We start from the raw sequence: 14,423 nt of genomic DNA on the forward strand, positions 1-14,423 counted from the left end.
CCCCCCCCCCCCCCCCCCCCCCCCCCCTTCTCTTCTTGTTACCAAGTTCACTTAATCTCCTCACCTCCTTTTTAAATCTCTACCATGTCTCGAACAGCCTCACCTATCCATCCATTCATCACTGCATGACCGGGGGGACAAGCGGCATCAAACCTAGGTACCAAGTCCAGTTCAGCACCGCTTGAGCAGAGATTGTATTTGTGTAAGTAGTAGTACAGGTGATCTATTGTCGCTTTCCTCTTTCTTAGCTGCCTGAGCGTTGCCTGTGCCTGCCTATTCGAATAGAACCCAAGTACAGAATTTTATTTTTCTCCAAGTCGTCGAACTAGGCACCTCTACCTGAACTGTCCTAACTTCTTCTATCCTTTCCTTTTTTCCGTTTTCCGCTTTTCGCTTCCACGACACCCAGGAAATGCGAGGAAGAAGAAGGGGAAAAGAAGAAGAAGAAAAAAATAACAGGCCAAGCGATGAAAACGCTGCTGATTCAGAAATATGCCGCTGGGTTTAATGCAAGATGTGGACATTCCACGAGAAATGACCGAACAACGATAAGCAACGAGTGCCCATATCCATGATGGCGGCTTTGCAAAAAGAAAAAGAAAAATTACACTTTACATACAAATACAAGAAGGGGTTTGTTTTGATGTCGCACGCTCCATCCGATCCTAGAATGTGATATGTAAAATATTGATTGGGGTGTCTATTATCCATAGCCTCCATTTCTTTTTATGATAGGACTGAAAACACATGTCAAGATGCATAACAGCTCCTCGAATCTCCGAGTACTTAAGTGCAAGGCGACAACTTGTGTCCTGAAAACAGCATCATTGTTAGCATCACAGCCCTACGGAGCAATGCGTCTGAGCTGGTCAAGAAGCTTTTGTGCTTGTTGGGCATCGTAGCCCGTCGGGACCGGGGGTGCAGAACCGACCCCATATGCTGGGACGTCGCCATATCTTGGAGCTCCCGGATTGGCGGCGCTCCTCAGGTTTCCGAGCAAAGCGTTGATGTCGATCTGGGCAGCTTGGGCAGCTGCAGGAGCCGGCGGGGCCGCGCCAAAGGGCATGGCTGGATGAGGCGGTTGCGGAGCCGCACCTTGAGATTGTGTCAAAGTGGCCAGGAGTGCGCTGAGGGATTCGTTGTTGAGCTGACCAACCACGCTCGAGATGTCTTGCACTGGGGCAGGCAGCTGCTGTATTTGAGGTGCCGGAGCCGGAGGGATGGCGTAGGGCTGCTGTTGGTATGGATAGCTGACAGGAGGTGGAACCTCTGGGCGATACCCGTGGCCATAATTGTTGACTGGGTAGGTAGGCGGCGGCTGCGGTGGCTGGATGCGCTTCTTGTCTATCACCAACGCAGCAGCCTGATGCGGCGTTACCTTATAATCGTCGAAGTTGATGCTGGTGGCGGTCCGAGTAAACACCCGAATGTCGAGCTGTTGTTTGCCGGGCGAATTAGGGTCAAGAAAACTGACCGCATGCACGCCTTCCACCATCTGACGTTGTATCAACGGCTCCCGGGGAAAGCGCGGATTCGCGTAAATCACATTTGTCCTCAGCCCATATGAATGGAAGACGCTCTGAACCCACGAGACGAACTCCTTATGTACGTCTCCAAGGAGGACAAGCTGAACATCTGGAACATCGGCTCCGTAGCGGAAAGGCATGTCAAGCTCTTCGCTAGATGGCACGCGCCGATGCGGGCTGTCATCTCTGCGTCGATAGCCGTTATCATAATAGCGGACTGATGGCGGCGATCTGGATCGGCGGCTGTCATATCCAGGGCCAAAGTCACGGTCTCTGGAGCCCCTAGCATATCGGCCGTCTCGGCTTCCTCGGTGAGGAGAAGGTGAGCGCCCAGGACCCGGGCGGTAGTCATCTCTACGCCAGCCCGGATCCCTCGCCTCATAGCGGTCTCTTATACGGCTATCACGTGGCAAGCGGCGGTCAGGCGACCGCTCTCGCTCACGTTCACGGTCGCGCTCAGGGTGTTCTTTCCGAGTTCGATCCTGTTTCTTGGATATCTCCAAATCTTCGAGACGGTTAGCTGGCATTCATCTTCACCCAAGTCGCTACACCCTACACAACAAAAAAAAGTTGAATTTTAGGCCTAAAGGTTGGTGGTAACAACTGCTAGGAGCAAATCCACTTACTGATTGCACGTCCACCGAGTTCGACGTCGCGGCAGCCGCGAATAGCAGCAAGACCTTCCTCAATGGTATGATATTGTACGAAACCATATGCATTCTTCAGAGAGATCTGTGCAAGGCGTCCGAACTTGCTAAAGACATCGAAGACTTCGCGTTTTGAGACTCTCTCACACGATAAGTTACCTACACTACAGGTCAGTACATGCCACCGCCAAACAAGACAAGCGAGTGTTGCACTTACCAATAAAGATACGCGAGCCTTCAGGGAATCGTTGCTCCCATCTAGCCTCCAATGTGTACTGCCTCTCATCGGCAAGGAACTTTTCGTAGTCTTGATCGCTTGCTGGCGCATAAATGTTGCTTATGAGAGAGTTACCAGGCCCCGGAAGATGTCGGGAGTTATGCGCGGATGCGTAGGGTTGGGTTGGAGCATTATTGAAGGTATTGGGTGGAATGGGAGGCAGAGATGAGATGGCTTCATTGCCGATACCGGAGCCGCCAGGTGGCATGTACGCAGTACGTGGTGTCCCAGGTCCAACGCTGGGAGATGAGCCTTGGGCATGTACAGAGTTATGGGGTCGGGGATGAAAGTGATGGGCCTGAGGTGGGATGGCAGGTAGGCCGCCTTGAGGTTTAGGTGGAAGCGAAGCAGAATGGGAAACATTCAAGGTGCTTGGCCCGTTCTGGGAAGTTTGAGTGGCAGGCGGTTTGGCTGAAGCAGCTGCTACAGATGAGGCAGAAGCCGTGGTGGGGGATGCGGCAGCTCTGGCCGTGATGTTGTCCACGAGCTTCTGGATATCAACGGCAGTGTCATCATCTTCATTTGCCGGGGTCGGGCTATTTGAAGCGGCAGCAGAGTCTCTAGTAGAGGGCTGGACATCAGGAGCAGGAGGAGCATCTGGCATTTGGATCTCGCCGGAATCTGGTGCGGAAGGCACCTCGGCCATGGAAGAAGTGCCGCTGGGCGCGGCATCGGGTACAGGATCGGGATTTGAGCTTTGGAGATGCTGATGGGGGGCGGCGGGAGCGAAATCAGATGGCGCATCTAGAGACTGAAGCGATTCGTTGGTCTGGGCTGGGAGCTGCTCGGCTTCAGAATGGGGCTGGGTTTGGCTTGTGACTTTGGCTGGAGGAGACGATGAAGGATCAGAAGGAGGGGCAGGTGCAGTGGAAGGCTGAGTCTTCGAAGGTTCAGGCGTGGAAGAATCATTCATCTTAGTTTCTGAGGCCTTTGATACATCTGGCTGCGCCTCGTCGGCCTCACCTTCACCTTGGTCTGTGGGCGAATCAAAGGTGTGCGCATAATCATCGCTGCCCGTCTCTGGCTTGTTCCCCTGCTCCTGGCCCTGTTCCTGCCCGTCCTCATCATACGCATCAAGGCTGTCGTCATCATCTTCCGAATACTCGCCGGCAACTACTATGGTGTCGGACACATCGGAAGACTCTTGGACCGGCTCTGGCATGGCGGGCGAGATGTACGAGTTGTACGAGGGTTGAGACGTAAGGTTCGGATTGGTTAATTGACTGGTTAATTCCTCAACTACCGCGTCAATAGCGGCAGCGTGGTCCTGTAGCCTTGGGACCAGGGTCGGCGAGGTGCTGTGGAGGGCGATTGGTTTGGGCGAGAGAGGATCTAGATCGGCAGAGGCAACAACTTCTGGCGTCTGCCCGGGCATCAAGGGGGATTAGAATAGTTTGAAGGGTTGGCTGGGTCTTGTTGCGAGGATGGTGAGAAGCGGTAGCGACGTGGGGCAATAACGGAAAGTGATTGTGATCGCAAGAGGTCTTGTTCCCTGAAGTTGAAGGTGGCCAGAGCAAGTTGTTTGGGCTTGTAACTGGTGAAATGGAGCAACGTGGTTTGGACCTTGAAACGCTGTTTGGAGGTTTCGCCTAGATCACCAAACTGAAAGTGAACTAAGTAGGTGAGAGGAGAAGACAAGAGCTATAGTGGGTTTTGACCTTTGTTGGAGAGAGCAGCACCGCAAGGGCGACGAGGTTGATGGCTTGGAGTGGGCTGTAGTGTAGTGTCGCAGCGAGATGTAGCTGCGTGAAGGGCAATGCACCTGAAGTAATGGGAAACAGAAGTTGAGCTGAGCTGCAACTGAACTTAAGTCAAAGAATAACAATGTTTGGAGAAACGAGTTTGCAGAAGTGCAAGTGGAAGAAGGGGAAAGCCGCGAAAAGAAGTCACGGTAGTCAGAACCGATCGCGTTCTCCAATTGGGGGGCGGAGAGAGGGAGGGAGCGGAGGAACAAAAAGCGGAGAGCGGCGGACGGAGCTTCGTTCTCTGTTCTTCCAGGTTTCCTTGTGTCGAGGTAGCCTTATCTGGACGTGTCGGATGAGGGCCACACTGTTGAATCGCTGACTGTTCAATCGCAAAGACCGAGCTTGAGCTGAAGGTCAAGAAGCTGCCAACAGGAGGGAGTAGACAAGATAAAAGATGTGTCAGTGAGGTGGTTAAGCCAGGTTTTGATAAGGAAGCCCATGATTGAAGGACGGTACGTTCGGGTCGACAGGCTGAAAATACCGGGAGAAGACACACAGAAATTGGGGGATGGGAAGCTCTCTTGGCATCTCCGAGAGGTGGGGCTTCTGCAAGGCTGATCCAAAGAAATTCTCGACGAAGTGGAAAGCAACGGAAACTGATGAAAGTGGGGGGACGGTACACTAGGTAGTGCAGCGGCCCCGGCAGTGGAGTCGCATGCCAGGCCAAACCAGGCACTGCACCTGGCCCAGAGGTATCTCTACCACTTACACCCGACTGATTAATACCATCGGATCGATGTAGGTGAGAACATATTCCGAGCCTCCACTGCCAATACACCAAATTCTTGGTTCCGCCGAGTCGTAGATGCAAATAGCTGCTTGGACACAATGAACAGCATCAGGATAAGGCTCCTTGCCAGCCTCTCGCCCATGGTCCGCATGCGCCCTGCTTGGGCCCTGAATCCAAGTGCCGCGATGGTGACTACCAGTAGACGGCTGGTCCGACATCAAGCATTTGACGCTGGGTTTGACCCGGAAGAGCTAGCCGAAGCACGCAGGTGGCACAAGTCATTCCACCCAAGCACTCTTCCACAAGGCGACACCTCCTTTTCACGCTCCAGCGGGCCCGGAGGCCAGCATGTAAACAAGTTAGTCGTAGCCTTCACTTAGCTGCCGTCATGCCAGGTCTTATCCATCCAGATTGACACTTCCAATAGGACAGAAACAAAAGCAACAACTACATGGCCCATCTCGAAACTCGTCGCTCATCTTCCCAAGATCTTGCATGCCGAACTTCGACACTCAAAATACTATACCAGGGGCAATGACTCTATAACTATACAGGCACAGACCGAGCGCAGCAGAAGTGCCAATCAAGCAGAGAACCACCAGAAGCTATATGACGAACTCATAAATCTGTACGCGAAGACGGTCCCCGCAGAGTCGAGTCCCGACAAAGCACGTAAATATGAGGCACTGTATGTTTTCTCCAGCCTATCTGAACTATCTTTTACGTATTGTAGACCCATCCTGACACTGGAGTCACTTGCAGAAAGAAAACTGCAAGAGAGATTCGACTGAGGGAGAAAAAATTCCTCAGCTCCAAGAAACAGTCCAGGAAAGGTGGAGGGTCTGAGTACTAAACTATACTAAGTGTTAGGACGATTGTGTAGTGGTACATCGCATGATCCAAATGGACGGAAACCAAATATCTAAAAACACACCAAACCATCTGGCTGGATGATAAAATTTTATATCTTTTTGTGACCAAAGAGCCAGTGACCTCGAGGTGAGGTTGAGGATGAGACGCCTCTTGTCGGTTATCATTTCTGTTATCACCCCGACCCCGTACCTGACGTATGTGATCCGTGCATCGCCCTTGTCCCTGCCAGAGCCGCAGGACGCTTGACTGGAAGCGGTAAGGCTGGCAGCCAGAACGATCTTACCGCCCGGCAGAATTATCGGTGGGCATATTTTTTTTGGGCCCTTGATGGCCAGCCGTCTTGACTTGTCGGGTCGCCTGCCTGTTGTCTGCCCCGAGTCCGTCTTGAGTTGGAGGAACTTGGGTCTCTCTTGCTCCTCTTGACAAGTGTGACAGTCCGGATCTGCCACCAGTCTTCACCATGTCACAAAAAGTCATGTTAGTTCTTCGTCTTCTGTTATCAATGTTCATTGTGTCTCGGGGCTAACCAATTGCTTTCTTTTCGTACAGTGACTCGCGCATTCCTGCGCTCATTCGCAATGGCATGCAGGAGAAGAAGCGTAGCTTCTTCGTCGTCGTCGGCGACCACTCCAAGGAGGCCATTGTCCACCGTATGTCGACTCCCTCGTCCCGAGATCCTCTACCCTCGACCGCGACTGCCTTCCCCCGATAATTTACCTACCGGTGATGGCTGACGTCCAGCTTTCCAGTTTACTACATCCTCTCCAATGCGAACATGAAGCATAACAAGTCCGTCCTCTGGGCGTACAAGAGCAAGCTTCTCGGCTTCACAAGTCATCGCAAGAAGCGCGAAAACAAGATCAAGAAGGAAATCAAGCGTGGCGTTCGCGAGGCCAACTCCGAAGACCCTTTCGAACTCTTCATCTCCCTCAACGATATCCGATATGTCTACTACAAGGAAACCGAAAAGATTCTCGGTAACACCTACGGCATGTGCATTTTGCAAGATTTTGAGGCCATGACGCCCAATATCCTAGCCCGTACGATCGAAACTGTCGAAGGTGGCGGCTTGGTTATCCTGCTCTTGAAGGGCATGAACAGCTTGAAGCAGCTTTACACTCTTTCCATGGACGTACATTCGAGATACCGAACCGAAGCCCACGACGACGTTGTTGCGAGGTTCAACGAGCGCTTTATCCTTTCCCTCGGCAGCTGCGAGTCCTGCTTGGTTGTCGACGACGAGCTTAACGTTCTCCCCATTTCGGGCGGCAAGGCTGTCAAGGCGCTACCACGCCCTACCGACGACGAGGAGGTCAACCCGGCAAAGAAGGAGTTGGAGAAGATCAAGGAGTCGCTTGAGGATACTCAGCCCATCGGATCGCTCGTCCAGCTGGCCCGTACAACTGACCAGGCCAAAGCGCTGCTCACCTTCGTCGATGCTATTGCGGAGAAGACTCTGCGCAACACAGTTACGCTGACTGCGGCTCGTGGTCGTGGTAAATCCGCTGCGATGGGTGTCGCTATTGCGGCCGCCGTCGCTTACGGTTATAGCAACATTTTTATCACGTCTCCTTCGCCAGAAAACTTGAAAACATTGTTCGAGTTTGTCTTCAAGGGATTCGACGCTTTGGACTACAAGGACCATGCCGACTACTCCATCATCCAGTCGACGAACCCCGAGTTCAACAAGGCCATCGTTAGAGTCAACATCCACAGGAACCATCGCCAGACCATCCAGTACATCCGCCCCCAAGACGCCCATGTCCTTGGCCAGGCTGAACTGCTCGTCATCGATGAAGCTGCTGCTATCCCTCTGCCCCTCGTCAAGAAGCTCATGGGTCCTTATCTTGTTTTCATGGCCTCCACCATCAGTGGTTACGAGGGTACTGGCCGCTCACTCTCTCTCAAGCTTATCAAGCAGCTTAGGGAGCAGTCGAGGACTGGTGCCGGCGTTAAGGACGCCGTTGAGGTCGACAGGACAAGTGGCAAGGCGGCTAAGGACACAGAGACCGTTTTCACTGGTGGTCGGTCGCTCAAGGAGATCACTCTTTCTGAGCCCATCCGTTACGCCCAAGGAGATCCGGTTGAGAAGTGGTTGAACACTCTCCTCTGCCTGGACGCCACGCTGCCCAGGTCCAAGCTCAACACTCAGGGATGTCCCGATCCCTCTCAGTGCGAGCTGCTCCATGTCAACCGTGACACCCTCTTCTCCTTCCACCCTGTTTCCGAGAAATTCCTGCAGCAGATGGTTGCGCTCTATGTCGCCAGTCACTACAAGAACTCGCCCAACGATTTGCAGCTTATGAGTGATGCTCCGGCCCACGAGCTCTTCGTTCTTACTGCTCCTATCGTTGAGGGCAGGCTACCCGAGCCATTGTGTGTGATCCAAGTCTCTCTCGAGGGTAAGATTAGCAAGCAGAGCATCCTCAACAGCCTCAGCAGGGGCTCGCAACCTGCGGGTGATTTGATCCCCTGGCTTGTCAGCCAGCAGTTCCAGGACGATGAGTTCGCCTCACTTTCTGGTGCTCGTGTGGTCAGAATCGCTACCAATCCTGACTACGTGTCTATGGGCTACGGCTCGAGGGCGCTTCAGCTGCTTGTCGACTACTACGAGGGCAAGTTTGCCAACCTTTCCGAGGAAGCTGGCACTGTCGTACCTAAGAGTGCTCCCCGGGTGACGGACGCTGAACTTGCGAACGCCAGTCTCTTTGACGACATCAAGGTTCGCGACATGAACGAGCTCCCGCCCCTTTTCGCCAAGCTTGCCGAGCGTCGCCCTGAGCCCCTCGAGTATATCGGTGTCAGTTACGGTCTTACCCAACCGCTACACAAATTCTGGAAGCGCGCTTCCTTTGCGCCAGTATACTTGAGGCAAACTCCCAACGACTTGACCGGCGAGCACACTTGCGTCATGTTGCGCCCTCTTGGTGATGGCACTGACCCCAGCTGGCTGGGCGCTTTCGCCAACGACTTCCACCGCCGTTTCCTCTCTCTGCTGTCTTACAAGTTCCGCGAGTTCCCGGCCATCTTGGCGTTGACCATCGAGGAGTCTGCCAGTACCGGTGCCAAGCTGGACCCTTCCAACGAGCCTACACCGTTGGAGAAGGCGGAGTTGGACAAGCTCTTGACGCCCTTTGACCACAAGCGTCTTGAGAGTTATGCCAATGGCCTCCTCGATTACCATGTCGTTCTCGATCTTATCCCCAGCATTGCGCAGCTTTTCTTCGAGGGCCGTATTAGGTCAAACCTCCAGCTCAGCGGTCTCCAGCAGGCCATTCTGCTGGCCATCGGTCTCCAGCGCAAGGAGATCGATGCCATTGCTGGAGAGCTCACTCTCCCGTCCTCTCAGCTTCTGGCTATCTTCATCAAGATCATGCGCAAGATCAGCACGCACCTTGCGTCACTGGTTGAGGGTGCTATTGCCAAGGAGATGCCTCAACAGATCGGCGTCTCGGCCGAGAACGCCTCTGCCGCTCACGATGACGAGATTATTGAGAACAACTTCGTGCCCCTTGACCAGAACCTGGATGACGAGCTTGCCGAAGGTGGAGACCAGGCCATGAAGGCCATCAGGGCCAAGCAGAGAGAGCTCATTGACTCCCTTCCCCTGGATCAGTATGAGATCGAAGGAGGAGATGCTGAGTGGAAAGAGGCTGAGAAGCGGGTCGCCAAGGCTACCAAGGAAGGAAAGTCCAACCCGCTTGTCAGTGTCAAAACCAAGAAGCGCAAGGCCGAGCCCGTGTATGAAGAGGAGAAGTCCGAGAAGAGGGATAGGGGTGACAAGAAGGGAAAGAAGGTCAGACACGACAAGAGGAAGTGAAGACGGACTTTCTGCGAGTAGGTAATGTCTACGGCATGATTCCCACAGCTACCACGCGCCGTCCGCTATGCAACTGAGCTAGGATTCATGCTTTGTTTGTTTTTCGGAGCTTTTTTTTGGCATATGGTACAGCGATCTCGCAGCATCCTTTTGCCAGCTTGGGTTCCGTTCAAGTCTCCAGTACTGGTTATCTGGACGGTAGGAGCTGGTCATGAGGCTTGCGGGCGGTTGCAGCGATAGCTGGAGTCCTGTGGATGCATCATGATTGAGCTCATAGCTCCGGCCAAGGCCGATAGTTCATGTGAGGAACTCCGGATAACGGACGCGGTGGTGTTGCGGATATGATGTCTCCGCGCGGAACGGGAGCTTGTTGTTAAAAAAAAGTGGAGTAGTTGACCGGCCCCGACTCCGGACGGGACTGGCCGACGAGCTGGACTCCTGGATAAAGCGGGACGGTGCCAAGACACAGGAGATACCCACCATATAAGGAGAATGCGGGGCAGCTGAAATGGCCATACGGTGGCGGCTAACAGCAGACATTGAGACAATCTGGTAACAACAACACATTGCACAACTTTTGTAGATATAGCGAGGATTCTTTTATGATTATGAGCCACACTTGGTCAGATGCAATTCTTTGTCAAACAGCTTAAGACGACGGGTATATGTGAATCACGAGGACAAGGCAGCCAGACAAGGAACCCTATAGCACCCGTATCGATAAGTGAAAGGTACCTCCCCCGTCTCGGTCTAACTGAACCCTTCCCGTCCACAGATTCAGTCAGTCCCTTCGTATTGAGGGGTCTACCCCCCGCTAGGTATATCATCCTGACTGATCGGTTGGCTTACGGTGACAGAAACTACGAACGGACATTAATCTAGGGCGAGCAGCCTCTTCGTGTCACACCTCGAGCCTTGTATTGATTTGCCTGCTTGTCTCGAACCAAGTACGGTTAACCCACAGCAGCCCGACTGCTTCCTTTCCACCTACATACATCTCGCAGCAATAGATCGGTGACCGCATATAGAACGGACGCGGCTTCTCACTCTCGACTCAATCCGATAGTGCGGTGCCTCTAGCCATCCGCAGATTTGATAGATTCATTCGAATAACTACTACCTACTTCTTCGACGAGATTGCCCCTTCTTGCGACGGCCTAGTGTAGCAGCTGGACCCTAACGCCGAGCATTGATCGACCATCAACAAAGCCCTTTACATATTAGCGACCATGAGTGCCGCCAACGGTCGACAACCCGAAGTGCAGCCGTGTCGATACAAAGTCGGCAAGACTTTGGGCGCCGGTTCATACTCGGTCGTTAAGGAATGCGTACACATCGACACCGGTCGCTACTATGCGGCCAAGGTGATCAACAAGCGCCTGATGGCCGGCCGGGAACACATGGTACGCCGCCATTCCTTCCATCATCCAAAGCCATGTGCGATCCGTTACCTTATCCTAACCAGCAGACTACAGGTTCGCAATGAAATCGCCGTGCTCAAAAAGGTGTCCATGGGCCACCAGAACATCCTGACCCTGGTCGACTACTTCGAGACCATGAACAACCTCTACCTCGTCACCGACCTCGCCCTCGGCGGCGAGCTCTTCGATCGCATCTGCCGCAAAGGCTCCTACTACGAATCCGACGCCGCCGACCTCATCCGCGCCACCCTGTCCGCCGTCGCCTACCTGCACGACCACGGCATCGTCCACCGCGACCTCAAGCCTGAGAACCTCCTTTTCCGCACGCCCGAGGACAATGCCGACCTGCTGATCGCCGACTTTGGTCTCAGTCGGATCATGGATGAGGAGCAATTCCATGTCCTAACCACCACCTGCGGCACACCCGGCTACATGGCCCCAGAGATCTTTAAAAAGACCGGCCACGGCAAACCCGTCGACATCTGGGCCTTGGGAGTCATCACCTACTTCCTGCTGTGCGGCTACACCCCCTTCGACCGCGACTCGGACTTTGAGGAGATGCAGGCCATCCTCAATGCCGATTACTCCTTCACCCCACTCGAGTACTGGCGCGGCGTCTCGGACAACGCCAAGGACTTTATTCGCAGGTGCTTGACCATCGACCCGGCCAAGCGCATGACCGCCCACGAGGCGCTGCAGCATCCCTTCGTTGCTGGCTGGGCCCGCGGAACCGATGGTGCGGAGGCCGATAAGGGCGCTAACCTGCTGCCGACCGTCAAGAAAAACTTTAATGCGAGAAGGACGCTGCATGCGGCTATCGACACAGTACGTGCTATTAACAAGCTGCGTGAGGGCCAGTTCATGAACGGCGGAAGGAGCCGTGAGCCCGCGAAGAAAGCGGCAGCGGGTGCGGGTGCGGTGCCCCCAGCAGCAGGAGGTGGAGGAGAAGGCCCAGGAGTGGATGACGGATTGGCGGTAGCGCTCGGCTCAACGCTCGGGAAGGAGGCGAGCATGGTGTCAACGGCGAGCAGCAATGTCACCAAGGACAGCGGCTACGCGACGCAGCCGGAAGGGGAGGGAGGCTCTAGGGATGGGGACGATGTTCTTATGAAGGATGCGTCGGTGCCAGCGCCAACATCATCATCGCCAGCGCCGGTGCATGGGAATGCACAGACTGCACAGCATGCGGGAGTGCCAAGTATCCTACGGCCGGGCAGTATCGAGAATAAGGTTGTCGAGACTGGTAAAGGCTTGTGGAATGGGACTAGTGTTAAGCGATGATCACTTTCTGGAAGGTCTTTCGTTATTGACAAATGGGGGCTGGTTTTGTTCTATTGTTATAATCTTTTGAGTTCCTTTTTGTGATCAGCGGGTTCTGTGCTTATGAGTATGAATGTTTTTTCTCGGGATTTTATACCAAAGTGAATAACCGGCGGGCGTTTTGCTTTATGAATATCTGTTACTAGTTTGCTTCATGGACGGTGGATTTCCGTTGCTCGCTGATGATGACAACGATGATGAGATATGATGCCAAGGGCGATGGATCTGCCGGCGTGGCGAAAGAGACCGGTGGTTAATAGCGAGATAGCATCTGCTAGCAATCAGGAGGTTCATCTTGTTGTATGTACACTACTGGAAGTCATCAAAAACCTCCACAAGTACGGGTTCAACAGGTCATTGCTAAGTATCCAGGACCAAGGATCATTAGGTATGCAAGATGAGGTTTTACTCTCTTTCCAGCCTCTTACTTCTAGCTCTAGCTTCAATGATTCATGACGTGTTTGTTTGTCTTGGTTCTATCTATCCTTCTTTGACATGCTAATAATGGAAAGTTTGTTTCTCTTTCGTTTTCTCTTTGTGTAGGTAGTTGGGGGCGTCATTGTTTAAGGTTGTTGTTGAGTTTTCGCCTGCTCCCGAACATCTCAGGGGTATCTTGGCATCTGCTTGCGGCTCATGACGGGGCTCTCGCATGTTCGCATTTTGGAGTAAAACTTCACACGATACCTACCCAAAACTTTATCGGTTATGCTGCACTGCCCTTATATCTCCATAACCGTACGCGTACTCGGGGTTCGCAAGGGGAATACATCACTGTTTACCAAGGTCTAAGCCACAGACAGCACTTGTTGAACTGGGGACTTGACTTTCAAAGTTTGGTCAGCACTAGCCATCTTGGAAGTCTTGGGATACGCGGAAAGCGCATAAATATTTGTTTGATCCGTTGAGGCTGAGTGAGTGGCTTTCATTCATTTGGCAAGTTGCTACCTACCTATCAAACACAAATTCCAATTTCCTCAAAACTTTCCGCGTACACATTCACGAGGCGGAGTAAGGTTGTTGAAAGGTAAAGAAGTCAAATTAACTCGTCGTCGTCGTCGTCGCTGACTACACCCCAGCACATAGCACATACATACGTAGCCCATGCTTACAATAATCAACACGCATACACTACACTACAACTACACTACACTACACTACACTACACTACACTACACTACACTACACTACACTACACTACACTACACTACACTACACTACACTACACTACACTACACTACACTACACTACACTACACTACACTACATAATATCATCTGGAACATCTTGGCAAGGCATACAGGCAGGCAGGCATCGCCGTCCCCAGGCAAGGCAAGTGCATACACTACAACATGGTACACACACATCTCGAACCCCTGAAAATTGAATCGGGATTTGGAATGACTTTTTCTTCTTTTTTTCTTTTTTCCCCCATTTTATTAGGTACGCAGTAGGTATGCTACAGATCATCAGGTCCATCAACTACTTACACTAGGTACCTAACTTGTATTGTGAAATTTTCGGCGTTACCACCTCGACCTCACGGACACGGACAGCACGTTATGATCAAATCAATGCCGTGACCTGCAGGGATCCAGTCAGTAGTCAAAATACCAGCCACTCCTTTTCAAGCCTTGGGCCGCTTTTTAGTACAGGTGGGAGCTTCGAAGGTTTTTTTTTTTCTTTCTTATAGGTCAGGTCGGGCCCAATCCATCCATCCCTGATCTTTGCATTGATCCGTCAAAGTTTGGTATGTACGTGTACCTCTAGGGATATGTAACTATCGGGACGCTGCAGCTACGTACCGCTACGGGGATAGAGATTTTCTGTGTACGTAAGCGGGCCTTTTCGGTGAGTGTGGAGTGCTGCAGTGGTGTTTCTCGGAGCTACCTCTACGCTAGCGGAGCGGAACCACGTTTTTTTTTTTTTTTTTTTTTTCTTTGCAAGAGGTGGCTTCCATGCCCGTCGTCTTCAAGTGCAACAACATGTGTGTCGGTTCAGTTCCATCGCTGTCGGTCGTCGGCTGTTCAGTGCATTTACTTGTTGCATTTGCTGTTGCGGTGGTGTG

General features: G+C 52.7%; 4 protein-coding genes across 4 annotated transcripts; 2 read left to right on the forward strand and 2 right to left on the reverse strand.

The window, feature by feature from the left end:
* Nucleotides 1-643: 643 nt before the first annotated feature.
* NEUTE1DRAFT_86207 (uncharacterized protein) lies at nt 644-3,861 on the reverse strand (the record flags this gene model as incomplete). The annotated part of the gene is made up of 3 exons (XM_009855174.1): nt 644-2,031; nt 2,153-2,332; nt 2,391-3,861. 3 exons carry the CDS (start codon nt 3,823-3,825, stop codon nt 845-847), a joined length of 2,802 nt encoding a protein of 933 aa, XP_009853476.1.
* Nucleotides 3,862-4,922: 1,061 nt separating this feature from the next.
* On the forward strand, nt 4,923-9,618 carry NEUTE1DRAFT_86208 (uncharacterized protein; the record flags this gene model as incomplete). Its single annotated transcript, XM_009855175.1, has 5 exons — nt 4,923-5,275; nt 5,480-5,676; nt 5,942-5,992; nt 6,348-6,448; nt 6,548-9,618. 5 exons carry the CDS (start codon nt 5,024-5,026, stop codon nt 9,616-9,618), a joined length of 3,672 nt encoding a protein of 1,223 aa, XP_009853477.1.
* A 270-nt stretch (nt 9,619-9,888) lies between these two features.
* NEUTE1DRAFT_117862 (uncharacterized protein) lies at nt 9,889-10,244 on the reverse strand (the record flags this gene model as incomplete). Its single annotated transcript, XM_009855176.1, has 1 exon — nt 9,889-10,244. The coding sequence occupies one exon, from the start codon at nt 10,183-10,185 to the stop codon at nt 9,916-9,918; it is 270 nt and encodes an 89-aa protein (XP_009853478.1).
* A 408-nt stretch (nt 10,245-10,652) lies between these two features.
* Nucleotides 10,653-12,687, forward strand: NEUTE1DRAFT_131368 (uncharacterized protein; the record flags this gene model as incomplete). The annotated part of the gene is made up of 2 exons (XM_009855177.1): nt 10,653-11,021; nt 11,094-12,687. The coding sequence occupies 2 exons, from the start codon at nt 10,848-10,850 to the stop codon at nt 12,318-12,320; spliced, it is 1,401 nt and encodes a 466-aa protein (XP_009853479.1).
* Between the last annotated feature and the right edge of the window lie 1,736 nt (nt 12,688-14,423).

This window comes from Neurospora tetrasperma (genome assembly GCF_000213175.1).
Source record: "Neurospora tetrasperma FGSC 2508 unplaced genomic scaffold NEUTE1scaffold_5, whole genome shotgun sequence".
In the NCBI taxonomy this organism is placed as follows: domain Eukaryota; kingdom Fungi; phylum Ascomycota; class Sordariomycetes; order Sordariales; family Sordariaceae; genus Neurospora; species Neurospora tetrasperma.